At 46.9% G+C, this 26,922-nt stretch overlaps 1 protein-coding gene across 2 annotated transcripts in view; it reads right to left on the minus strand.

The window, feature by feature from the left end:
- The window catches only part of Dpf3 (double PHD fingers 3), a 278,537-nt gene that overhangs the window by 56,373 nt on the left and 195,242 nt on the right, over positions 1-26,922 (minus strand). Inside the window, exons 7-9 of one of the 2 annotated variants that reach the window (XM_021201849.1) lie at positions 24,777-24,914; positions 6,670-6,798; positions 3,324-3,938 (exon numbers count right to left, since the gene is read on the minus strand). In XM_021201849.1, coding sequence (XP_021057508.1) covers positions 3,736-3,938; positions 6,670-6,798; positions 24,777-24,914 — 470 coding nt within the window. In that variant the 3' untranslated portion in view covers positions 3,324-3,735. Of the gene's footprint in view, positions 1-3,323; positions 3,939-6,669; positions 6,799-24,776; positions 24,915-26,922 lie in introns of those variants that run through there. The other variant, XM_021201848.2, reaches the window with a different exon arrangement.

Below are 26,922 nucleotides of genomic sequence, written 5' to 3' on the forward strand. Positions count from 1 at the left end.
AAATAATCAAAAAAATAGAGATACATAAAATTTGATTGAATTGGTTTTTTTTGTTTGTTTGTTTGTTTGTTTTCGGTTTGGTTTGGTTTGGTTTGGTTTTTCAAGACAGGGTTTCTCTGTATAGCCCTGGCTGTCCTGGAACTCACTCTGTAGACCAGGCTGGCCTCGAACTCAGAAATCCACCTGACTCTGCCTCCCGAGTGTTGGGATTAAAGGCGTGCGCCACCACGCCCAGCTAAGAGGCTGGCTTTTAAAGACACATTCATTACAGGTAGCCTTTAGTACAACAGGAACTGAATAAAGTCTACACCGTACAATACATGTTTCTTCACTATGGCCGATTTGAGGGACAGAACAGAGGGACAGCAGTGGGTTCTAGAATCGGGTTGCTGGGTGTCGAGACCTGGTTCCTTTCTATGTGTGGGGGCTTAGGTGCCTTCAACCTTATTTCTAGACCTCTGCCTCTTCACCTATAACCTGGGGTCATGCAAGCATTTATCTCGGGATAGAAGTCAAATGAACTATTCTAAGGAAAGCACTCAAAACAGAGCCTAGTCCACACGTTGATTCTGTTCTCTGGAGCAGGGGCATAAAGACCTAATTTCAACACCATCAAGTCTTCCAGGATCCAGGACAACCAGCTGCCCCCCTCCTATGCTTTCTCTCCAAAGCACCATCCCTCTGCTTTAAGACACGCCCCCACCTCCAAATCAACTTCTGTTTCACTCACTCAAGTGAGCGAACCTCTCCAAGTTGACTTTTCCTTGACTGAAAGGTGAAAGGTAGGAATCTGGTCATCTTCCAGGTTCCATCCCGTTCCTTGAGTTTTCCTTAAAGAATATGAATTCTGAGTCTGTTTATAGATGCTGGTACAGTACGGAAATGAGCTGTGATGCTCAAATAATGTGAGGCAGCAGCACCGTGTCACGTTTGCTGGGTGCATGGAGGATAGCAGCTGCTATGGCTAACAAGAGAAACTGAAAGGCAAACTAAACTAGTAATGTAAATCAGACAATCAGCTACTGTCCTGGGGGTTAGCCTTGTTAGTAAACTATTGGTTCTTTATTAGAAGCACAAGTTAGACTCCTAAAGTGTGTGTGTGTGTGTGTGTGTGTGTGTGTGTGTGTGTGTGTGTGTGTGTGTATTTAATTTGTTCTAATCACATGGGTTTTAAAACATCCCTAGTTCAAAGTCAAATTATCACTGATAATTCCAGGATCATGAACAACTAGACAAGACTTCAAATGGTTGTGTAGTCTGAATATACTTTTTATTGACCTGGAAGGTGACATTTCATCAGTGAAAGTCATAAGGCTATGAACCCAATATCTGAATCAAAGGAAGGAAGTACAGAAGCTGAAAGTAGCAGAAGGAGAAGGACAGAACCCTACTGGAGTCGCTGCATGTGCGCATGCGGGAACAGAACCACATGGGAGGTCTATGTGCCATTCCTTAGGAAGAAGAGCACAAACAGATTCAGCAGAACACCCCCAAAGTGGGTGGCAGTATCATGTTCAACCTCCCAAAACTGAGAGCAGACGTTCGAATCAGCTTATTCTGCTTCTTATGAAACAGAAGAGGTAATAGTCCTTTATCTGGGGCTACTAGGGAAACTCAAAAGCTTCCATTCCTAGGTTTGTCAGCATGCCTTTACTTATGCTGAGTTAGCTTGGTAGGTTATGAGTGATCCGATTCAGGGAGACCTGCAAAGTGTGGATTGCAGAAGCTGATCCCCTCTGATACATACAAGCAATCAGATGACGAGGCGACCAGAAAGGCCTTGGAATGTGTGCTAATGGAAGCACACTGCCCTGGCCGTACTTTGTGGGAGTTCAGAATCTTCAACAGTCCAGGTGAGTGTTGGGCTTAATCAGAGGCCTTTCATGTGGTTATTGTTTGGTGGATGTATGTGTGCTCACAAATACTCCCATGTGTCTGTATGTGTACACACACGCCAGGGTGTACACGTGGACATCAGAGGACAACTTACAAGAGTCAGTTCTTCCCTTCCACCATAGGGATACCACAGGTCAAATTCAGGTTATCAGGCTTAACTGCAAGCACCCTTGCCCAAGAAGCCATTTTGCCGGCCCAGAGATCTTCGATTTAGACCAGGTCCCTTGGCTGTGAAACAGGTCCTCGGAGCCCAAAAGACCACCCTGGGCATGCAGTCCATGGTCTCTGCCTCTTTTATTCCTACCCATGCCAACAGACTTCACTTCCACAGTTAACCACGGGAAAGGGCAGCCAAGCATTTCCCCAGCCACTCTCTCTTTCAGTTAAAGCCAAAAGCCAGAAGCCAGAAGCCAGAAGTCAAAAAGCTTGCCATTCTATATAGAGCCCCTCTCCTCCCCCCCCCCAAGCCATCGACAGCCCAGCACCTAGGCCCAGCATGCGCAACAGGACAGACTCTCCATTCACCACCCCAGCACCACAAAGGGGGGACCCAGAAACACAAAAGAGCAAGCTTAGAAGAACCAAAGGAAAGAAATTATATTTAAAAAAAAAAAAAAAAAGGAAAAAAAAAAAACTATGATGGTTTTGCACTCGGTGTGAGACAGTTCAGCCAGGACATACCTGTTTATGCAGGGTCTCGCAGCTGCTCTGTTCTCAGGGACTGTCAGTGAGGTGGACAGTCTTCTCTATCCCTGAGGCCTTGGAACCAAGTGTTGCTTTGGTTTATTTCAGGAAATGCTATTGGAAAGATAAAACAAAGTGCCTGGCAGGCACTATAAAAAGTAGAAGAAATATGGAAGACGTCCTCGTCCAATGGGCGGCTACATGTTCTTACACCGGGGAGGAGGGAGGGGAGATACACTGCGTAGTATCACTCTTCCTTCCAGGAGTGCCGGCCTCGGTTGCTCTGTCAAGAGCTGAGCCTGTCTGTGATTTGCTGACATTCCGTTCTGTGTTTCAGAAGCTGATCTTTGCCAGGAGGAAAGAGAGGGAAACCCAGCAACAAGGAAAGAGGAGAGGGGCCGAGAGAAGCGGCCACTGCTGCTCTGGGCCAGCGCTGGAGGGAGGCCAGCTGTAACTGGCCCCAGGCTTCTCTGGGATGGTTGCCATTTTCACACAAGCAGGAAGATGGAAAGGTCGTGGAGGAGACATGGGGAGGGGTCTGCTCTGTGGAGTCACCAACTCCCATTGAAGAAATTCTACACACACACACACACACACACACACACACACACACACACACACCCATACCCAGTGGCCATTCTCTCTCTCTCTCCTCTCTCCTCTCTCTTTCTCTCTCTCTCTCTCTCTCTCTCTCTCTCTCTCTCTCTCTCTCTCTCTCTCTCATCTGAGTCTAATAATAGTTATTTATAAATAAATATTGTTAATGTTATTTGTTCTTTGTTTTCAAACCCCGTGTTTCTCTTCTCTTGAAAACAGGAAATCAACTCTGCTCACATCAAAAAGATGCCCTCCCCCAGTGACAGAAAATCCTCTTAATTTCTCCTAATTCTAGGGATAAGATCCCACCATGATGCCATGGTTCCCCAGAGGACTCTCATCCTGCTCTTCCCTGGTTCTCAGTAGTTTGTGCTTCTGTTGTACCCAAAATAGAAGGATGCTAGGAGAGGGAGGGACACGTGGGAGGCAGAAGGAAAAGGCAAGGATAAAGGGAAATGCCCAAGTTGTCTTTCATTTAAAAATATATATCAGAACTAGAACAATGACCAGAGTCGGGAGAGGGAGCGGCTTATTGGCCACACAGTCTGTCCCACGCGCTCAGCAGCTGCCCTTTTTATCTGCTGTGGGTGAACCCCGGCCACTGCGGCGTCCTCGACAGGAGCGAGGCTCTTCCAAATCGTCCTCATCAAAGCCGTAGAAAGTTGAGGTGTCACTTTCTGACGTGGAACCGAATAAGTCCTCCGTGGTACGTGCTGCAGCCGCTGCCTCCTTCTCCTTCCTGCCTTCTCCTCCCAAATGAGCTGACATGTATGATGAATATATCAGCACATGGGTTAAGCAACAGACAGCATCATTAATATTCTCATTATGTCATTACAGTGTTATTCCTAACAGCAAGATAATAAGCCAGTGTTAGACCAAAGGGGACTAACCAGGTACATCACCTGATGACAGGGATTTAGGACAAAGCACACATTTCCAGGAAGATTCCACTTCCCAGAAAAGGTCTCATCCCGACCATGATACATGTGTCCAGATACACACACAATACCTCCTTAGGTCCGCTCGTACAGAGGCACACGCTCACTCAGCCCTGCCCCTCACAGTGCTTTTACTTGGCGGTTTGAAAGCCTTGCTGGCATTCCTTTGTAGTGTCGGTTGGCGTTTCTTTGAACAATGTTCGTCCATCACTTTGACAGTCAGCTTTACCAAGGTATTACTGTCAGATAACCCATTCAAAGTGGTTAAGCCCTCGGCCGTTTTATTTTTATTTGGACCCGCTTCTAATCCCATTCTTTGACAGCTCTTTCCATTGCCCCCTGACGCCATGTAGTTCATGTGCACCGAAAGCAAAGAGCAGTTGGCTAGCCTGGCGGTAGCTGGGAAGAACTTCCTGCCGCCTTTAACCCTGCAGGAAATGTTTGCAATCTCACACACCATGACCACTAAACGTGTCCATGTCTTAGCTACTCCAGAGGGTTCACCCTGTCCACACGAACTCAAGACACACTGAAAGGTGACAATGGGCTTTAAAAACCCTAATGAATACAGTGTCCTGAAACCTATAATGCTTACATTCTTTTCATACTCTATTGGAACCCAATACCATAGTGATGGTCCCTTACATGCAAGGGTCAGATAAGACACTTCCTCCCAGGACAAAGAGGCAGTGGGTAAGCTGAGGAGGAGAAATCTGCTCTTTCAATTCATACAATCCTCTGGAAGGATCTTGGGGAGGCCCCGGACATGTATTTACCCATCTGCCTCGGCAGCCCACCCCATGGGCTAATGCCGCCTGTATAAACTGTTTTAATTATTCCAGGAACACTAGAGTCAGGTGTTGAATTATGACCATCCAGATTCATTCCCAGCAATTACAGTGAGAATATCTACGGCACTGTAAAATGATACATGAAGCGCAGAGCAGACAGAACCAGGGGAAGAAATGCTGAGCCAAGGTTGTAAGAAGAGAGGCTTTGTGTAGAAAGAACAAAAAAAATAACATCCTAACCCTGATGTCCGTGGATCAGTTAAAGTACCTCATCTTTCTTTTGGAAAGAAAAGGGGGAAATGCCAACAGCTTACAATGAGAACCCTAAAACTGCCTTCTAACCTACCAAGGCCTACAGCAACCCACAAGGCCCTGCTTGGTGTACCACTCCACCAAGGGGTCTTGCTCCTGATAAAAATTGATGTAGTTTGATTGCCTGATCTTTCAACAAATAAAAAGTACTGGGTTCAAGTTCATTTGTTTAATTTTCTTTTTAAGAATCTAAAAACCAGAGCTGTCTATCACAGGGTCATATCTTCCAAATAAAAGGTCAGTACTCCAACATATCACACTTGGACCATAAATGAATTGACAGAATTGCACAAAAGGAACTCCCTGGCAGGGTCCTTAAGAATTCAATGTAAAGGGTCTTAGGCAATAGACACTAAGTCCATTTCCAGTTACTGGTTTACCACTCAAGGCTAGCTAGAGCCCTAAACAGCCTTAGCTTCAAAACACATAAGAGCTAAAGGGAAGACTTAAGGACACACCAGGCAGAACTGAGTCACTGCAGAAAACTAAGATGAGGTCACCTCAGTCCTTCCCTTGGGACTGGGGCTGAAAATAACACTGGATCAAAAGGTTTAAGATGAGATGACCTCCCAAGCTAGCCCCAACCGTCCAACCAAAGTGTCTGCAGCAAGCAGCTGGTGAAAGGGAAGATTGTATCTGCAGTAAGCTCCCTGCCTTGTGCTTTGGCCTAATTATGACGTAGAAAAAGATTGGGGGTGGGGGTTAATGTACCAACCGACCATGATTGGGCAAAAATAATGATTTATCTACAACTGAAATCCAGTCCGCAGCCAAGACGCTAACTCACTCTAAGAATGAAGGAACAAGACGTCTCTTCTTGACACTTTAGTCTTTGGATAGATTGAAGACGAAAAGAGTAGGCAAGGTCAACTTAAGGCTGCTCCCAAGGATACCTGCCCTCCTTGATGTAAACGTAGCTCTGCACTGTCCTACATGGAAATATGGCATGAGCAGCCAGCCAATGGTAGAGGCAGGGTTGTGCTGCTAGACAAGAGCCCCCACAACTCAGGATGTGCTTCTCTGATTCTTCTGTTTCCATACTCTGGGGTTGTCCTAGGTTATTTCCACAGAACAAACACCATTATTATTATTATTATTATTTTAGCATGGTCATCATCTAGTACAAGGTAGCATGTTGCCTGGGGTTCTCCACGTATCTCTGTTCTATACCGTACTTTGGACCACAAGTGCGCATACAATGTTATGTCCATCTCATGGAAAAGCCAGACCTTCTCCTTTTCCTTTCCCCTGGGACCCAGAGAATGTTTTTTGGTCCTTAAGACCCAAAGAAGAAAAACAGGAAAATAAACCTGAGAACCCCTTTCCTGTTGAAGTCATTGCCATTATCACTTTTCTGATCTCCCCCATCCCAAACCACTGAGAGGTGACAAAAGCAATCCTGGAAGAAGAGTTCTACGGCACACAATGCAGGAAGGGGCCACACTCACCAGAGCGTCCACAGTCTGCACAGGACACCAGCTCTTCAGGCCTCCCACTCTTCTTGTTCATGTTGGAGCCCCCCAAGCAGAAGTCACAGTAGTTATTAGGAATGACTGTCCCATCTGGTCCTTTCTGGGCTGTAGAAACATTGAGAAATAATTCCAATTTTAGACTTAGGCGTTGCCTGCTTTTCTACTGGAGTGCAGCAGAGTCTCTTCTGGGAAGAACAGAAAGCTTAGAAAGGAAGAGTTTGTACAACCTTTGGATAGACTACTGATATTGGTGATATCAGTGATATTGGGCTAGGATTTAATATTTGCTTTTGCTTTATTGATCCTTTTTGGTCCAATGGTATTTGTCCTAGAAGTCCTTCAGAATCTCATCTTTGAAATCTTTCCCAGTTCAATGTTTTTATAGACACATCATTGCCCCTCCAATTCCATCTCTAAATAAACTACTCAGAAATGGTATGAGTTATTAGTTATTAGTCAGGTAAACCTCTGTTAATCCTGTACAGACTCCAACATGTCAGATGGAAATTGTGAAGAGGAACCAGAGGGAGAGAACAGCCAACACTCAGGCCTAGCCTTTGTGAAAGATGCGTTTATTCAGTATCTGTGCCTAGCTGCTTCTAGGCAGCATGCTGAAGACTCGGAGTGTACACACGTGTCTGTTCTCACTCTCAACTCTCAGAAGTACACACTCATCAGGCATGGAAAACAACTAGGATGAGTTCATCTGAGGACCTCAAATGCCCAGAACTGGCACTGGGCACAGGCTGACTGGGCACTTAGCTCAGTCTCACATCAGAGATGGATGCAGTGGTCAGCGAATGAGCATAAGACCTTCACAAGTAACTGAACACGATAACCCCATAACCTACCCCTGCTGAACATCAGAACAAAAGCAGTGAAAAGTCTTCAGGTGTGACCTTGAATAGAGAGCCCTGTGATAGCCATTGTGCCTTTGAGGACCAAAGTTGTTCCCAGTTACTAGGGGATGGTTGAAAAGCCTAGGACAAATGGACAGATTCCTCGTGTGGGAGAATGCTTCCATTTTCTTATTCCCCTCTTTCTGATGCAGACATTTCTCAGTGATATTCACACTCCTTGATTGCTACTAAGAAGAAAAGTCTCTCTGTTTGTGAAGTCAGCCTTAACCAACAAGGTCTCCTCCTCCTTAGCATCCTCAGTGTCTGCTGCTATCTTTCATTATTCACTGGCTAATGTTAATCAGGGTCCCGTAGGGTACGAATCTGTGAAGAGGAAGCAGATATGTGAGCAGAAATACTAGACAGTAAGTGATAAACGGATTCGCCCCCTTTAATAGGATTCCCTCCGGCCTTCACTTCCTCCATGCCTTTTTCTTTGCCTCCAGGAATAGAAAACTTACCTGGGGAAGGCGGAAGACAAAGGCTAGTGGAATTACATTACAGAGGGTTAATCTGTTTATCAGTTGATATTTGACTTGTTTAATCAGTTTCTAAGCCATTGATTCCCATCTTCAAGGAGGCAGAGAATCCTCTGCTTGGGGAGGCAGAGGAATGGGCCACCCTTTGTGGTCTTTTTGAGGATGGGTTTTCCTTCCATAACCTCTCTGCACCACAGCTAGCAGAGTGGCTTTTTGGATGCTCATCCAAGGCCTGTGCATCCGCCTGTGACGTATGCTTTGCCCAAGTGCTCTCTGGCCTCTCTGCCTTTCTCTTCAACTGCCCTCTTCTCCATTTTCAATAATTTCTAGAGAAAAAAATCTAAGTACATTTAAGCAAATAAGCTTAAGGTTTCCTCAAGAGGGATACTGAAGTCTATTAAGTAGTAAGCATAAACAAGAGGTGGATAATATTAAGGTGACATGCCAAGTTTCACAATTGAGTGAGCCAGATACAAAGTGTGCAGTGATAACTGCCCACATACAAGGGAAAAAAAATATCCCATACACACTATGCCAAAAAAGTCCCCAGATCCCAGGCTTTCTCCTATACATACACAGACTTCTTGTAATATCAGATTTCTTCCCTGTTCTCAATATTCTTCCACCACCAAAATAATAATAATAATAATAATAATAATAATAATAACAACAACAACAACAACAACAACAACAACAACAACAACAACTGCCTTCAATTTACTGTATCCCCTGATGATATATAAAAATGAAGAAGGAAAAATACAGAGTCTAATAACTTCCAGATTATTCTTTACAGTATTCACCCAAGGGACCATAGGAACACTATTCTGCTGACTCAAGACCTCCAAGTCAGACCTGGTGACACAGGCCTGCCAACCCACATACTTGGGAGGTGGGGACTGAAGAATCACAAGTTCAAGGCTTGCCAAGGGGAGTCAAAAGCCAGCCTGGGCAACTCATGGTATCCTCTCTCAAAATTTAAACTAAAATAATCCTAAGAGGGCTGGGTATACAGCTCCTTATCAGAACACTTGTCTGGCATGCGTGGGATCATGGTTTTAACGAAGGTTCTGATGGCATGGTGCTAAGGCAGTGTCACCTCAGTATGTACACCTGTGATGAGAGGAGGTGAGGGATGTAGTGTTGCTTTACCAATGGTCCAGTTTAGAAAGTGACAGTGAGGGAGGGGTGTAGCTCAGCAATAGAGCATCATGAGGCAGGGGAGGGGAGAGGGGGCAGTAAGGGTGATGTTTTAATTTTGGTTGAGGTCTCTCTTCTTGCAGCAATAGGCTCAAAGCATCCTTCTATCCCAATAAAATGTCAAGGCATGGGGCTAATAGCGTGTACACTGGTTCTCTTTATGTGTCCATGGACCCTCACTACTCCTTACCAGCAATGACCAGTCATACTATGTTGGTATCACTGTTATGCATCTTGGTAAATGTGCACACCTGCCTCATATAATCATTCACAGTGATCCATTCCTTCAGATAGATTCACTGCTGAGCCATCTGCAATACTGACTTGTGCACTGGAAAGGGTGACCTACAATTTGTGGGATGAATGGCTTTAAAAGGAGACAAAGGTATAATGGGGATCATCCTCCTTCATCCAGACCATGGCACCCGATGACCGAGCAATCTCTCGTTGTTTTTGGTTTATTTCTGGACTCCTCAAAGAGACAGTCTATGTCCAAACCGACGGACTCACAAACTGCTCCCACAATAAGCAAGAGTGGGTGGCTGGAGGTCCTGAGCTGCTAGAAGACTAATACACACAATTACTATCATTTGGTATGAAACAGTATGTATTGAAAGGTTTGGTTTTCAAGGCAGCAGTTTCCCAAGGTAGAACTTTCAGGGGAGTGACTGGACCATACAGGTTCTGACCTAACCAATGATCTGCTCCAATGACTTGCCAAAATTCAAATAGGTTTTTAGGAGGTCATAGAACTGTAAAGGTGGAACCTGAATGGAGAAAAATGGGTCAGTCCCTGAGGGTGTCAAGGCCCTGGCACCCTCCTGACCATCTAAAGTAGGGAGCTCTGCTCCGCTATGCCCCTTCTGTCATGAGGCCTTGCCTAATCATAACCCTACAAACATAGAACCTAACAGCTTTTTTTTTTATTGAAACCTCTGGAATTTTGAACCAAAATAAATCTTCCCTCCTTTGGATTATTTCCCTGAGGTATTTACCAGAGCAACAGAAGCCTGGCCAATACAACCATTCCAAAAAGCCTAACACCAGAACTCATTACCTCTTGAGAAGTGATACCAGGTCGTATCTAGCCACTTAGCCTCCCTGTGACTCAATAGCTTGTTGTGAAGGAAGAGAAGTGGATACCGACTACACAGCTCTGCAGAGGCTAGAGCCAGCTGCTAGATGCCCGGTGTGCATGACTGCGTTGGTTCCTACAGCACCTATGTGAAATAGGAGTTGTTTGAAAGATGGGGTAACCTGAATGCAAAAAGATTAAGGTCTCAGTTATAAAAGAGAGCATGGGTTCCATCCCCAGGTGCCTATATGCACACTTCTCACACTTCTTAGGAGGTCTGGAAATAAACGCTTTCTGGCCATACCGTGTACAGAAAGCATTTCACCAATCTCTTTTGAGTCTATCTGACTCACCCAATATATTCATTGTAAAGCTCAAGATGATAGAAATTATTTCAATTGGCCTGATAAGAGCAGAGCTTCCTTTTGAACTTAAATTTAATGGAATCTATGCTGGGTGACTCTGTGAAGACGTTTCTCTGGAGAACTCCAGAGACTCATGGCGAAGAGCATTAAGTCATAGCTCACATTATGGCTACACTGGCCTATGGCCCGACCTAGCCACAAGCAATTTCTGGACACCATACATGAGACTGCTATAAAGGGATTTAACTATAAATAAGGGGCTTGCCCAGACCTTGCATGTAGCATAAATAGTTTCTACTTCTGCACATGGGAAATTGAGTTTCACTTTATAGAAAAAGACAGTGGGGAGGACAAAGACCCTGGTAATGTCTTGATGGTAGTGTCCACAAGAATGGATTTGCTTTACTGTGGATTGACGTTCGTGACTGAGATCACAGAAGAGATTACAGGTAAGCTGCCAAGAAAAGAAAGTGAACCCTGGGAGTTCTGAAATTTACCTGGGGGAGGTAATTCAAGAAAATCTCAAAGGAAAAAAATTGGAAACAAAGGTCATGAGTAGATGCAAGGGGGAGATTGGAAGGGAGGGAGGTGCTCAAACAACTCAAAGCAAAACAAAGGAAGAGAAACAAGTGTCTATCTGACATTTCCGGCATACGCTATGTCACCAGTTCTATGGACCAGTGGGAAGTACAGATCGAAAGATGAGGCGACCAAAGTCCCAAGGGTTAAGCCACCACGCTCAGAGAAGTGGGAGCGGGCATGCGAGGAGACATTATTCGTATGCTACAGGACCTAATGGTTAAATATCATTTTCTATCTATGGAAAACAAAGCCCCAAATCCATGACAGGGCTTCTTTCCCTCCTGTTAATGTCATCCTTGCTGCAATGCTGCTACCTGTCACTCATGAACACAGTGACGGGTGGGACAATCAGGCCACCATCAGTCACCTCTCTCCTGGAGAGATGAGAACCAGATCCCAGGTGTCCTGGGGGAGGAAGAGGAAGCAGGCCAGGAGTTGATGCTTCTCACTGGCATATGCACAAAGGCATGGCTTCCCGTTCTGAGCAGATGCTCAGGCTGCATGCCAGGACCTGCTGGGCGCAAGCACGAGGACGTGGTCAGTGTCCACTAAGCTCGCTTGAGCTCCAGCCCCCATCCTGCAGCTGTCTGTCCAGAGCCTGCTTGGATGGGGTGCATAGCACCTGGGAAAAAATGGGGAGCCATAAGCAGAGCCCTCCAGAAAAAAGATGTGCCTCTCCTAACCCCGTCTGGCTTGTTCCCCTCACCACCCTCCATGGCTGACACTTCCTGTGTCCCTCTACAGGTCTGTCATGTTTCCATGGCAACCGGAATCCTGGGCTCCAGCAGCCTCTGCTCTTGCCACCTGTTATTACTCCATCTCTCAAGTGTAAAGCATGTTAGCCTGGTACCACTTGGCTGTGCGGCGCATCTTTAGAAGACAGGGTAAAGAAAAGGAGAGTGGGAGAGAGGACGTGCAGAAAGGCTGCCCTAGGCTGGCCATGGAAGACACAGGAGACAAGACAGGCCGGAGGAAGCAGCTTTGGAGACAGGGAGGGTGAGGAGGGAGAGCAGCGTGAGCCAATATGCCTTCCCTTCAGAATCAGTGAGCAGGCCTCAGCTGGAGGCCAATGCCACATCCAGTACCTTCGCCCGCCCGGCCTTTAATGAGGGCTGCGGGAGGGGCGGAGAAGCAAGTAGCAGACAGGGAAGGGAAGGCAGCTGGGCAGAGACAGAAGCAACCCAGTGTGGAACGGAGCCAGGAGAGGGTTAAAAGTGGTGTGATCAAGACTGTGGGGAAGGCTGGACCAGAGGGCAAGCTGAGCATCAAAGCCTCGATAAATGGCCTTAATTCTCATGCCTGCGCTCACCCGACTCCTTACGTGTTTACTCATATAAATTATCCCCAAAGCCTGCCACCTTTCTCACTGCTTCCCCAGAATTGATGAAAAAATAAATCCCACAGATCCAAGGAATAAAAGTGTTGGGATTCCATTCAGGCTGCTCCGTGGCCACCTCACAGCAACCAGGCCCTGCTTCTGGGCTCCAGGAAGAAGGCAAACAATGACTTTCACCCTGGATGCAGAGAGACAAGATCCAGGAGCTTCTCTGGGAAATGGACGCCAAAGTCCACTCTCCAGGACTGTTGGGCCACCAAGAGCCCTCTTCCCCTGCCTCTTGGCCATCAATCGCTGAGAACAATAGCGTGAGAAGAGGGTAAGATTGGGGACAGGATGCCAACGTGGGACAGTCATATAGCACTGAGATCAGCCTGTCTAGAGAAGGGAAGGGTCGGGGCTGATTTAATAAGTCTTCAAGTTTATGGATGAGCCCTGATAAATTGCCACACTCTGGCTCGTCAAGGACAACAGGAGACAAAGTGAGCTGCAAGGCAGCACATGCCACAGGGAAGCTGGACACAGGTGCTGAGGAGTTAAAGGCAGGGTTGGAGGGATGGCATCTCTGAGGCAGCCTCGGCACACAGGGAGCAAGTCCCTAGTGAACCACTGCACACACCTGTCTAAAGCAAGCAGTGTGTTAGAGGACTATTTAATGTCCTTTTATGTCTATTGCCTGAGGATTAGAATCGGGTAGAAGAAAAGGCAGGAGGGAAGAATTTATTCCAACCCAAAGGGATGCCAGCTTTCATTCTTTCATGTTTGTGTCTCTCTCCCAATTAGCCAGGAGCTCCCTGAGGGCAGGAACACCTTCTCTCTTCTCTGTGCTCCTAGCACCTGGCACATAAGATTGTCACCAAGTGGATAATAAACACTTAGTGAAAGCATACACGCATAGTCACTGAAGCCTTTTCGTGGGGGAGATTTGCCAGGCCAGGATGATCTCCCCACCAGCACCACCCCTGAACTCGGTCTGCAAAAGAACTCATATTGTCTGTGTCCAACTGACTAAAAATAGAGTATTTAAAGAAAAAGAAAAGGCTGAGCCTCATGCCTCAGACCTTCGGATTGGGAAGAGACCACGAGACTTGGAGACCAGTAGGCAGCAAAGCATCTTGGCTCAAGTGAGATGATGGCACACCCAGAGGGCAGGGGAGGAGTCAGGTGATGGGAGCCAGAGGGGTTTGCTGCATGTGACAGAGGACTGAGGAAGATTGGGCCAGGGGAAACAGCTCAGTCAATGAGCATGAGGACCTGACTTATGACTCCCAGAACCCACGTCAAAAAAAAAACCCAGATATGGAGATGCATGTTTGTAATCCCAGCACTGGGGAGACAAACATGAGTAGATCTGTGGGGCTCTCTGGCCAGCCAGCCCAGCCTAATCCAAGAGTTCCGGGACAGTGAGAGATCCTACATCAAAACACAAAGTAGAGGGCTAGGGAGATGGCACGGTGGGTAAAGCAGCTATGTACAAGCATGGAGAGGCCAGCACTCGTGGGAAAAGCTGGCCTGATGCAGGAGGATCCCAGGTTTCACTGCTGGTTACTTTAGCCTGGAGTAGCACAATTCATTATGGTTGGGAGAGGGGGCTATGACGGAGGAGACCTATTCAACCTGTGGTGGCCAGGAAGCAAAAGGAGACAGGAAGTAGCAAGGGTCACAATATTCCCTTTAAAGGCATACCTCCACACACACACAATGACCTCCCTTCTTCCCGCTATGTCCACTCTCCTCTAAGGAGTTGATTATTCCTCAAAAGCCCTATGGGCTAAGGACTAGGCCTTCAACACATGGGCCTTGAAGGAACATTTCAGATCTAAAATAGCACACAGAGCTCTCATGCGACAAGTTGCAGCTCTACCACCTTATGCCACACACATTTTCTGCTGACATGGTGCTTTTTAACTTACTATGTCTTCATCATAGCTGTAAGGCAGCGTCACCGATGCTATGATTTTACATAGACAACACCTGAGGTACAAGCAGGCAAAGCTTTCCAAGGCAACATTAACGACGATCTTGGCTCTGGAGCCAGGCAGTGCACCCCTTGGCTAGCCCACCAAATACACCTTTCCACAACATACAATCATGCCTTCGGGAAACCCAAGTCCAAAAGTCTAGCAGTGTGTGTGAGGTGTGTGTGTGTGTGTGTATGTGTGTATAAGACCTATATACAGTGCATGATTTTATAAAGCAGGGCTTCTCAAATTCTGTAATGAAAGTCACCTGGGGAGGTTGACAAAGGGCTCAGTAGGTAAAGTTATCTGCCACCAAACCTGAAACCTGAGTTTGAACACATGGTAGAAAAAGAGAACTCACCCCTACAAATTATCCTCTGACCTCCACATGTGCATGCTTTGACATGTGCCACCCTCATGTACAAAGAAAGCAAAATTATAAAATAGGTGAAAATCACTTGGGGAGTTCATTAAAATTCAAATTGGAATTCAAAGAGCTAGGGAAGGGCCTGAAAACTCATCTCTTAGGAGCTCCCCAGTCAGAGGGCCAGTAAGATGGCCACCCTTCAAGGATGGCCTATGATCAGAAGTTTCGTGAGGGGTCTGCCTGAGCCCATCACCAGGGTCCCAGTGAGGGCCTTGTATGAGAAGTTCAGACTGTGCACACATGTGAGCAAAGTATGCTATGATCTCCTTTTCCCTTTACAAGGACATTCTGGGGAACGCTGAAAAGATGGCTCAGTGGTTAAGAGCACAAACTGCTCTTCTGGAGGACAGGGTTCAATTCCCAGCACCCACACAACAGCGCAAAACAATTCCAGGGAATCTGACACCCTCCCATGCAGACAAAACACCAATGCACATTCAAATAATAAATAAAAATGTAAAAAGACCAATTGGGCAGCTCTGTGGAGAATAGACTATACAAGGCAAGAAGAAGGCTGGAGGACAGGAATAGAGCATTGTAGTGACACGTGCCGAAGCCAGTGGTGACTAAGAGATTAGGAGATGGAGACAGGCATGTATATATTTTTTCAAAATCATCTGATATGGGGGCTGATAAAAATAACAGCCAAAGATGCAATCTAAAATTATCACCATGGGTATAAAGCATTTAAAAAAATAAAATAAAATAAATAAATAAATAAATAAATGGCTTTAAAACGGTGTGAGAAAGTTTCAGGAAAAACACTAACTAGTGTGATATTAATACTTGCTTATACATTGCAGACTCATTGAGACTTTGTAAGGCAAAGGGTGAGGTCCATAAGACCATCACAAATAGCAACAAGTCATCAAAGAGCTTTACGAACTAAATGTGTCTAGGGTGGATCCAGGTGTGTCCCCATGTCCCCCAAAGCTTATGGTGAAGCCCTGAGCCCAGTGAGACAGCATTTGGAACTGGTGTCTTTGGAAGGTAAATAGGTTTGGTGAGGCTGTGAGGTTGGGGTCATCATGATGGGACTGGGGATAAGAGACCAGAGAGTTGACTTTCTCTCTGTCTGTACACATAGAGGAAAGGTTGTATGAGAACAGCAAGAGGATGGCTGACCTATGCCAAGGATGACGTCCTAACAGGACGCCACCAACTCTGCTGTCATCTCCATCTTAGACTTCTATCTCTAGCATGGTGAGAAGTCAATTCTGTTGTTTAAGCCACTCAGCCTAGAATTCTGGCATGACAGTCTTTGATGGTTCATCTTGATTGTCAGTTTGGCACACTCAAAAAGAAGAACCCTCAGTTGAGAAATTGCCTCCATGAGATTGACCTGTGGGCATACCTGTAAGGCATTTTCTTGACTGGTGATTCATAGAAGAGAGCCCAGTCCACTGTGGGCAGTACCATCCCCAGGCAGGAATATGTGAATTGTACAAAAAAGGTAGCCAAGCAAGACAGAGGGCATAGGTCAGTAAGTAGCATTCCTCTGTAGTCTCTGCTTCATCTTCTGCTTCAAGTGTTTCCTTGAGTTCCTGCCTTGGCAGCATCCTTAAGGATGGTCTTGAACTTGCAAACTAAAATAAGCCCTTTCTTCCCCAAGTTGGTTTTAGTCAGTGTTTCACTGCATCAACAGAAAGCAAACTGCTGGTTAGCTTTTGTGTCTAATTGATACAAGTTAAAGTCATTTTGGAAGAGGGGAACTAAATTGAGAAAAAAAAAAACCCGCTTCCACCAGATTGGCCTGTGGGCAAGTCTTTGGTGCATCTTCTTAATTGCTGGTTGATATGGGAATGCCTAGATCACTGTGGGCAGTGCCACCCCTGGGCTGTTAGTCCTGGGCATGATAAGAAAGAAGGATGAGCAGGCCAAAAGGAACAAGCTTCTCCATCATGGCCTCTGCTTCAGTCCCTGCCTGAGTTCCTGCGCTGATTTCGCTCGTCAATGGACTGTTGACTAAAACTGTAAGGTTAAATAAACCACTTCCTCCCGACGTTCTTTTTTGGCCTGGTGTTTTACCACCACAATAGGAACCTGACTAAAGCACCAACGAGTAGGCAGCCAAAACTAACAAAGACACGGCCTGTCAATGCATTCATTTCTCTTGAAAAACCACTGTGTAGTAAGACGCAATGGACGGCGAGCTAACAGGTCAAGAGGGACCTCGGCAGTAGCTCCATGAGAAAAGCCCAGGAGCCCGAGCCTGGGCCCCATCACTTGGGATCCCAGCGTCCTGACAGAGCTGAATGGTGTGTAAGCACAGCTCGGCCTCCCGGCTTGCTGAGTACATTGAGACAAGTTACCCAGACCCCTCTGAGCCTCCATTTCCCCCCCCCCTGTAAAATGAGAATTCTCACACATGCCACTTGGACTTGTGAGCATTACATGAGATGATGTGTGAAAACTGCCAGGCACCTAATAGATTTTCCATCATTCCCTTCCCTCTCGCCTCGCCTGCGTGCAAAACCACTTCATTTCTAGAGAAACAGGAGGAAAATCAGAGCCCTAAATAAATAAGCTTTCCCAAGAAACAGAGATAAACTCACGAAGGCACGTCCATGCCACATCCACAGGAATGTCACCTGGTCCTCAGGCGCCTCTGGGCAAGACAGCACCTGCCTTATAGGGTTATTGGAACGAATGGATGAGCTGAGCATAGCCGGCTGAACACTGGGCCCGCGACACTCAAGATATGCTAGAGTGAATGCTATGGCTGTCACCAGTACTGGTCAGCCTGTAGAACTCCTCAATCCTGAACATCCTATGCAATTATGGCAGAAGTGTGCGAGAAATCAGAGAAGCTCAGACAGAATCAGCCCGTGGTTTGTCAGCCCTGGGAAAATGGCTCTGTGGACAGGAGAGGGCACCCTTGGCTGGAGTCCAGCCCACTTCTTTCTCTCCCCAGGTTTCATGCATCCATCCTATTCCTGGATACCCGAGAGGTTCTCCAAGGACAATGACCATATGTTGTCCCAAAGGGAGGCCTGGTTTACATATCCCCAACAACTGGGTACACATAGAGCGGGGGCCTCATAGATACCTGGGTATCTGCTTGGACAGAAGATTCAGTGCCATGTCTACGATTTAGCAAAGGATATGCTGGGTTCAGGACAGGCTCTGATCATTTCCATGGATACCAATGAGTCCCCAAGGGCAGTTAGCATCAGTGTCAGAACAGGCCCCATACGCTGCCTCAAATGGAGTCCCTGACCCGGATTAGCCATCTGTGGTTACAGACATGCTCTGCTGGTCCAAATAGGACAGGGATGGGACATGACCACTCTCGATGAGCGGGCTTAGAGCCAATCCTATACCCTTTTGTTTCACGGAAAACACACAGCAAGTCCGAGAGGCCAGGGTGGGTACATCCCTGCTACAGATAAGGCAACTAAGGGGAGGGAGGTGTCAGTAGTAGATCCACATCCTCAGAGTGGGGAGCAGGGTGACAAGGTCAATCACACCCTGGACCAGTCACCTCTGATGCATCACTATCTGCTCAACCACAGAGCTGAGAAATTGCCTCCACATACCTACCTCTCCATGGACTGAGCAACCCCTCAGGTTTCTCACTTTGTGGCCTGCAAACCATTTAGATCCTAACTCGTTGGAAGAACACCTGTTACTGGTTCTCACCTTCGCTGTTTGAGAAAGCAAGACCCGTGCATCTGGCTCTGCCTTGTCTCCCCTGTAACCAAGGCTCACATACCAGTACCACCCTCACTAGGTAGTGGGCTAGATGGGTTTTTATTTTTCCTGCTGTTTCAAACACCTTTCAGAGATACCCAAGATTTCCAAGCATATTTCTAAGATGAGCAAGCATGTCAGAAGACAAACGTCTGCTAGACTTTTCCCAGCAGTGTGGCAATGACATCATGTACTGCTCTTAGATAATTTGCACATTATCAGACTAATTTCCAGCTTATCTAATCAGCAGACATTACCCTTAATCAATTCGGCTTTCCCCTTACAGTTCTACAAAGTACACCCTGCCCTCAACAGCACACTGGCTGTGGGCATTTTCCTCTTAAGAATGACAGAAAGGGAAGCTTAACTCTGAGCCAACATGTGACCACCGCACAGGAGTCTGAACTCCAGGGACCTAGGACATCCCAACCTCAATTATATGGGCCTGAAAAACAAGATAAATTTTATATAATAGTATTAAAACAATTCCCTCTTAAGAACTCCAAGTTTAGCTTGAAAGCATATATTTATTTATGCTATTAAATAATTTTTTTAAAAATAAAGCCTCTCTTTCCTTCAAGGAATGCCCTGATAGTTCCCATAGAATAAAAAAAATCTGCAGTGACGGTACCTCCAATGTGGTATCCTGTCTCATTCAGTCCTGACTTCAATACCACCATGAGACCCGGCTGCTATCGACTGTATGAATATACCATGCCATCATGGCCTCTTTCCCTTCATCCGTATGCATTCATTTTGAAATCCAGGAGGTCTTCTCCCTCCTCAATGCTCTTCCTTGCTTTTCGAGGCCTGAACATAACCTCCTTAGTGAACCGTTCCAAAACCTCACAGGGCAGTGGTCCTTAAGCTTTAGCATATACCAGAATACCCTTCATGCTGGTTCCTACCCTTGGAATCTCTGCTGGTAGAGCCTGAGAATTTCTATGTCCAGTGAGTCGACAGGCAGGGCCAGCATCCCACCAAAAGCACCCCTGCCTCACAATGTGGAGCACACACAGTGACTCTGAGCCTCAGGCAAGCTCATCCTTCATTCATGACCCACTGCACACTCCCACCTGAGACTGTGAGCTCCTCAGAGATGAGGCTGACTCCTGTCTGCCTCTGCCTCTCAGTCTTAGTCCTTAGGCAACATTTGCTACACAGGCACCAAACTTGGGGATGGATAGATGCATGAGTGGGTAGGTGTATTCATGAGTGGGTGGTGGCTGCATGAGTGGGTGGGTAGCTGCATGAGTGGGAAGGTGGCTGCATGAGTGGGTGGGTGGATGCATGAGTGGGTGGGTGCATGAGTAGGTGAGTGGCTGCATGAATGGGTGAGTGGCTGCATGAGTGGGTGGGTGGCTGCATGAGTGGGTGGTGAATGCATGAGTGGAAGGGTGGGTAGGTGGATGGATGGATGGATGATTGGTAGATGATTGCATGCTACTGATGGATGGACAGAATGAATGAATGAATGAATGAATGAATGAATGAATGAATGAATGAATAGCACTAATTTATTTACACTGTTTTTTATGCTTAAATCCAAGACTTTGATCTCATTCCTACCCCCAAAAAGTGTCCTAAAAATAGTGTCTATAGTAGATTCCAATTGTGCGGAGAAAACAAAGGATTTTTAAAAGGCTTTTGAAATTGTGGACCTGGGTTGTTGAGATTTTGAACCTTAATCCTTGCTAACTAAAGTTGCTCTGGAAGAGCCACAACAGAGATCCTCTGTGTGGTGTGCTCACAGTCCTGACTCCTCCCCTTCTATTCGGGTGTACCCACAGCTATAGGTAAGGATGAAGGCGGCAGGAGAAGCTGAGGGAAAAAAGAAAACCCCAGCCTCATCTGGGGAGAAGGGCAACAGCCCAAAGGAAGAAGCCCCATCAGGAATGTCATCTCTCCTGGGGGGGGGGGGGGGGCGGTCTGAGCTCCCAGCATTTCCAGCTCCTCATCTGCCATTGAGGCAGAGAGCCTCAAGCACAGAACAAAGAAGGCAAACCTATAGGAAAGGAACACTGGAGAAATGGAGACTCAGGAGAAAACAAGAGAGTGGAGGAGGAACAAAGGCAAGATCGAATCCTCTGGGGTGGGAGGCAGGGGGTGGAGGCAGGAGGACTGCAGGGGTGGCAGCTCACTGCTGAGCTGGCATGTCAGGGCAGCAAGGGCTGGGGATAAGGATGGTCAGTGTGGGTCACTGGACCCTTTCAGTTAAGGAGTGGCAGGTATGGGGATGGGCCATGGGCTCTGCTGAGGTCACAGGTGAAGGGGATGGAGCAAGGCATGGCACGGGTGTCAAAGTCAAAAGGTCACTATGCCCTATGGCCGTGGGTGGTGTGACCCAGTTGCCTGTGACCCTGCACACTCCTGTATCTATGGGGCTCTTTTTCCGATAACACCAGCTTGAGTCACCGGGAAGCTCTTCTAATGCACTGTCAGCATCCAGACCCTCTCAGGGGGAGCGTCAGCCTCCAGGGCTAAGCTCTCCTGCCTCTCTCCCTCGGTCGGTCTGGAAGCTTGGCTGGGGGGCTGCGCTGAGCCCTCGGAAGGCTGCTGAGCTGTCACGTTCAGTTCACCACGCAGCCCCAGTGGCACTGAGGGGCAGCTATGGATGGGAGCCCCCTGCAAGCCCCAAACAGTGAGAGCGGCTAATAACTGGGTATTAATGATGCCAGCAATTAGTGCTCACAGGAGAATGGTGGGGGCCTGCTCACCAGGGGCATGTGGGAGGAAACAGAGCGCACATTTGGAGCATCGAGCGAATCAGTGGTATGTGTGTGGCCCACGGAAGCCAGGGGCAGGCAGCTGCCACCGGGTTTGTTCAGAGAAACTGGGCCTAGGGGAAGATGGCATCTCCAGACACCAAGAGCTTGTCTGCTGCATCCACTTCCCTGTGCATGAAACCAGGGCTGGTCATGGAGTTCTCAGGGGTGAAGTTGTGAGAAGACACCACAAAAAAAAAAAAAAAAAAAAAAAAAAACCGAGTAAGATAAAGGGTGTTTCTGGGGATTCTGGAACTGTCTTTGTATGAGGAGAACCTAGATGAGCCCAGATACGGCTATTCATCCTTGGTCAGTCATGTGATGCTTTGTGAGATCCTGGTGTCTCATCAGCAAGGTGAGAGAGGAAAAGACAAGGATGAACTGGAGTGTGTTGCTTACCCATAAGCCCACAGATGGATAGAGACAAGCATGGGACATGTCTTTATATTGGAAAAGAAAAGACGCGGTTTCCTTACTAAGCAAGCCCACGGGGTTTCCCAGGGACACCTAAGGAGGACACAGACACTTGCTGATAGTTTTGCATTCAAGATCCCGACTGAAAGAACAAAGGTCAGTGCTGGCCATAGAAGCTTACCCAGGTGGGACCTCAGGAAGAGCCAGGAAGGGGACTGCCTCCTTCCACTTACTGCTGCTGCCAAGGCTTTGCACATGTACATACACATATGTGCACGAGTGCGCACAAACACTGCTGGCTATGGGACTCTACAGGAAAACTGGGACAAATACAACACAAAGGAAAAGCCGTTTGAACAGTACAAAATGGGATGCCTGTGCACAGGAACAAGCGGCCAGCCCTTGTAGATAGGCAGGCACTGCAGGAGTGAGAAAGAAGGCTAAGAGTCACTAATCTCCACTTTCCAGAAAACACCTAAAACCAAAGATCATTTCCAGCCTCTTCCTGGTAGGCGGGGAACTGCCAGCCGCCTCAGTACCGATAGGCTTTCTGCCATGATAGAAAAGGAAAGCTCTCCCAAAGGGCAGGCAGAGAGCTGGGTGTCATAGAGACTCAGGATCTGGTGCAGAAAGAGCGGAGCCATCCTCCTCCTCCTCCTCCTCCTCCTCCTCCAGCCCTGCTTCCCAGATTCTGCCCAGATGGCAACAGGAGGTGAGAAAACAAGGGTCTGTCACAGTAGAAGCTTGAACCCTTAAAGTTGGAAACAAATTAATGTCATGGGATGTGTTTTCCCCAATTCCAATTCCTATATTGCAGCTTAACCTCTAGTACTTTGGTGCGTTTGATTCTAGTGGAGATAGAGACAGATAAAGAAAGTAATTAAAGCACTGGAGAGGTGTCTCAGTGGTTAGGGAGTGCCCCATCCTGATCAGAGCCTGCATAGGGTGACTCAACCACCTGTAACTCCAGCTTCAGGGATCTGACGCCCTCTTCTGGTCTCCACATGCACTCCACTCATGTGCACATACCCTCCACACACACGCGCACACACACACACACACACACACACACATAAACAAAGTAAAGATAAGGTGAGACCATAGGAGCTGGGGAGACAGCGCAGCTGGTAAAGTGGATGTGACAACCTGAGTATAGACACCCCCAGAACCTATGCAAAAAGATGGAAATAGTTACGCACATCTGTAATCCCAGAGCTCGGGAGGCAGAGACAGGTGACCTCTGGCACTCTCCACAGCCAGAGTCACCAAATCAGTGACTTTTATATTCAGTGAGAGACTCAGTCTCAAAAAGTAAGGTGAAAACCAACTGAGAGCACATGTGAGTGTAACAGACAGACAGAGGCACAGAGAGAGGCAGAGGGCGGGGCAGAGGCAGGCTATTAGGCTAAGTCCTATCCAACAACAACAAACAACAACAACAACAACAAAACAACAACAAATTACAAGACCCCAGAGCATATGTGCGCAGAAAGGGCAGAGATGTCACAGGACAGTCATCTGCAAGCCAAGGAGAGGAAGGAGTTCAGGAAACCAATCTTGGGGTTTTCAAGCCCCCAGAACTATGAAAAACTAATTTCTGTACTTTAAGACTCCAGGTCTGAGCTATTTGGCTGTGTTGACCATAACACACTGATAAAGAAGTCAGCACTACCAGTAAACATGGGCTATAGACCAAGAAGCACACACAAATCCAAACAAAGATCTTGGACGAGGGTGTGTCCGTGATTTCAAACACCCACCTAGAGTCAGTCACTTAAGCTGATAGACTCAACCACAAATGAGTCAACTTTAAATTTAGAGTCTGGGTACTTTTAAAAGTCATATTCTTGGTTCACTTTAGGATCGTGTGTGTGTGTGTGTGTGTGTGTACACATACATACATACATACGTACGTACATACATATGCATACACACACACCAGGGCTTAGAGAGGTGGATCAGTGGTTGAGAGCACTTAATGCTCTTTCAGAGGACCCAGGTTCAATTCCTACATGGTGGCTCTCAACCACCATCTGTCACTTTGATCCCAAGAGATCCAACACACTCTTCTGACATCAGTAGGCACTGTCCATGCATGTAGTGAGCACACATATGCATCCAGGCAAAATGTTCATATATGTGAAATAATAAACTGTACCTTAAAAAATTAAAAGAATATGTACCAACAAACTGCATAAAGAAAGCAAAGCCCACACCATCCATCCATGAACGCCCTTCCCTCCAGCGATCTCAGTAAGACCCAGATCTTGAAAGCAGGCTTAGCAGATTCCATGGCCACATCCTGCTTTGAGGTTTCTGGCATCCCAGCAACCATAATAGATGGTAGAGAGCCAGTCAAGTGGCAAACCCTAAGTTCCACTTCAATTCCTAATTCCTAACTAGAAATTGAGGAAGGAGAGAAAGAATAGACACACAGATCTGCAGGGTCACTTTGAGTCTTCAGAGCCAAGTGTCATTCCAAGTGACATATCCATCAAGAGCTGGTGAGCTCTGTACCCTAATTAGTGATCCATTCAGGAAAACCATAGCAACCCACCAACAGACATCGGTCAGTCTCAACTGCTGTGAGCAGACCTTCTGAAGCCGAGAAAAAGGGTGGACAGGTCTAGCCTTGGACGGTGGCCAGTGAGGACTCTCCTCTTCTGCTGGACACTCACGAACCAGCCCGCCTCTCTCTGGAACAAGGCTGATCACGTGTACTCTGACCTGCTTACTCTTAGCTGGTGGCTCAGCTCAGCTTACTGCAGACCACTGGGACCCATCATAGATTTTTTTTACTGCCAGATGCCAGAGTGGAAAGGAAAAGATCGTCTCCCACACTACCTGCCCCATCCCTCACACCCTAACCTTACAAGCGGAAACTCACGTCTATGGTTCTCGTTTCTGTGGTTGGGTGGGGATCGGGTCTCCTGGTCTTGGGCTTCGTCTCCCTCCTCGCTAGCCAGGTGAGTATGAGCGTAGTGGTAGCTGAGTCCTGGCCGGTTCTTGTAGCGCTTGCCACAGACTAAAGAAGGAAAGAGAAGGAAAATGTCAGCAACTTCTTTGGTCACTCTCTCATACTCCAGGGCAATGGTCCCCAGTTGTCTACACCAGAGCCAGGCTTCCCCTTAAAAATTACTTCTTATACCACTATAACCATGTGACTCATGGACACAAAAGAGGTGTAAGAACGCAGAGACTAAGGGCAGTGTAAGTGCTGCTATTCTGCCTGTGGAAACCCTGGGCAAGACAGTGAACTGTTCAGGTACTCCATTGCTTTAGAGACGAAATGGGAATGTTAACAGGACTTACCTCATTGACCATACACAGCACAGAGTGCTTAGGTAAGCACTGTTGGACTGTGTGTTTGCTCTGGAGCTAGGGATGATGGGCAAGTGCCCAGTCACTAAGCCATACTCCCAGCTCTGCACAGGGCCCTGCAAATGGCGCTGAGCACACAGAAATGGGGATTATCGTCATAGCTTTTGAATCCAATTATCACTGGAAGCCTAACCAGTCCAACATTTCAGGTCATCAGTGAGGCAAATGAGGCCCAGTCACACGAAGTGACGTGCATGGAACACACAGCAGTGGAAGAGCTACCAGAACCCGGGCCTCCTGGATTCCTCGGCAGTGACCCATCTGCTGCCCCGTGGTTGAGTCTGTAGGAAGCAGGAGAGTTTCCGTTGGGTAAGTCTCTCCGTGTATCACCCTGTGATTTACGCCAGGAAAATGTGCTCTATCCTCACCACCAACACAATGAGACTGAGGCATCCCAGCGGCTGTTATAGCCAAGAGCTTGTGACCTCAATGCTCCAATTAGCCTCTGGTACCCCAGGCCTCTCTCAAATGAGACAACTTGAGACAAAAGGCAACTGAGAACACTAAAATGGCATCTTAGAAGCAAGAAGACAAGGGGGGCCACTCAGTACTCCAGTTACTCCAGACCTAGAGAGCAAAAGGCAGGCAAAGTGACCTCGGGGCAGTCCACCAATGTGCCTCCCACACACTCGACCCAGACCTCAGGCTCTGGGGGTGGGGTTGTCAAGAACAGGAGCTTTTGGGCTCTTCCAAGTGAAACTATGGTCCCAAATGCTCCTCCTACTCACTCTCACAGACGACCAAGCCAGGAGGACTTTGCTGGAGCACTGGGGAATGGGCTGGCTCTGAGGGGCTGTCTCCCAGATCACTGTCACCAGAGACCCTAATGCTTCCTGGGGATCAGACCTATGCTCAAACCCCGGTTCGGTGGCCGTGACCATCACTGTAAGGAGAAGCGCTGTTAGGCACTACCATAAGGACTTCTCAGAGCTTGTCTTTTCCTCAGATTCTCTGGGGTGGGCAACATTACATAGCACCATCTCTTCTCTCCCTTATTTAAATAAACTAATTATAATTAGCATAATTCATTGAGTAATAGCTAGAACGATAGTTTCAAATGGCAGAATTGGGTATCTCCGACTTTTATGAACCTGGATCTAGTGTCCGGCTGCTTTGAATGACTTGGTCGCTAATTTTTAGCTTTTATTAAATTTAAGAATTTCCTATTACTCCTGACTTAGAATCTTATTATAGGAAAGTTTTTATCGACTGCCCTTTAAGCATCTGCTAATACTCGGCCTTTCTTTAGTTTATGGATATGGTGAATTAGGTTGGTTTCCTAGTATTTCCTATTAGCGAACCATTCCCGCGTCCCTAGAACACGCTCCATTGGGTCAGAGTATATTGTTTAACTGATACACTGCTGGATTCAACTTGATAATACTACATCTGAACTCAGACATGTAGAGCTTTAATTTTTGAACTATCTTTGTCAGAGCTCAATTTTATAGTTATATCAACTTCCAAAGCTAAGTAAGGAAGTTTTGCTGTGTAAAACTGGACAAGATATGTACTGTCTCTGGGTGCCTTTTTTCTGGGAATGAAGATAGTAATACTCATTTTGAAGGATAATTAAAAGATCATAAATAGTATTTATAAAGAATTTTACTGAGTCTAACATAATAGCTGTTCAATAAATGGTAACTAATGGG

Source organism: Mus pahari, chromosome 7, assembly GCF_900095145.1.
Source record: "Mus pahari chromosome 7, PAHARI_EIJ_v1.1, whole genome shotgun sequence".
In the NCBI taxonomy this organism is placed as follows: Eukaryota; Metazoa; Chordata; class Mammalia; order Rodentia; family Muridae; genus Mus; species Mus pahari.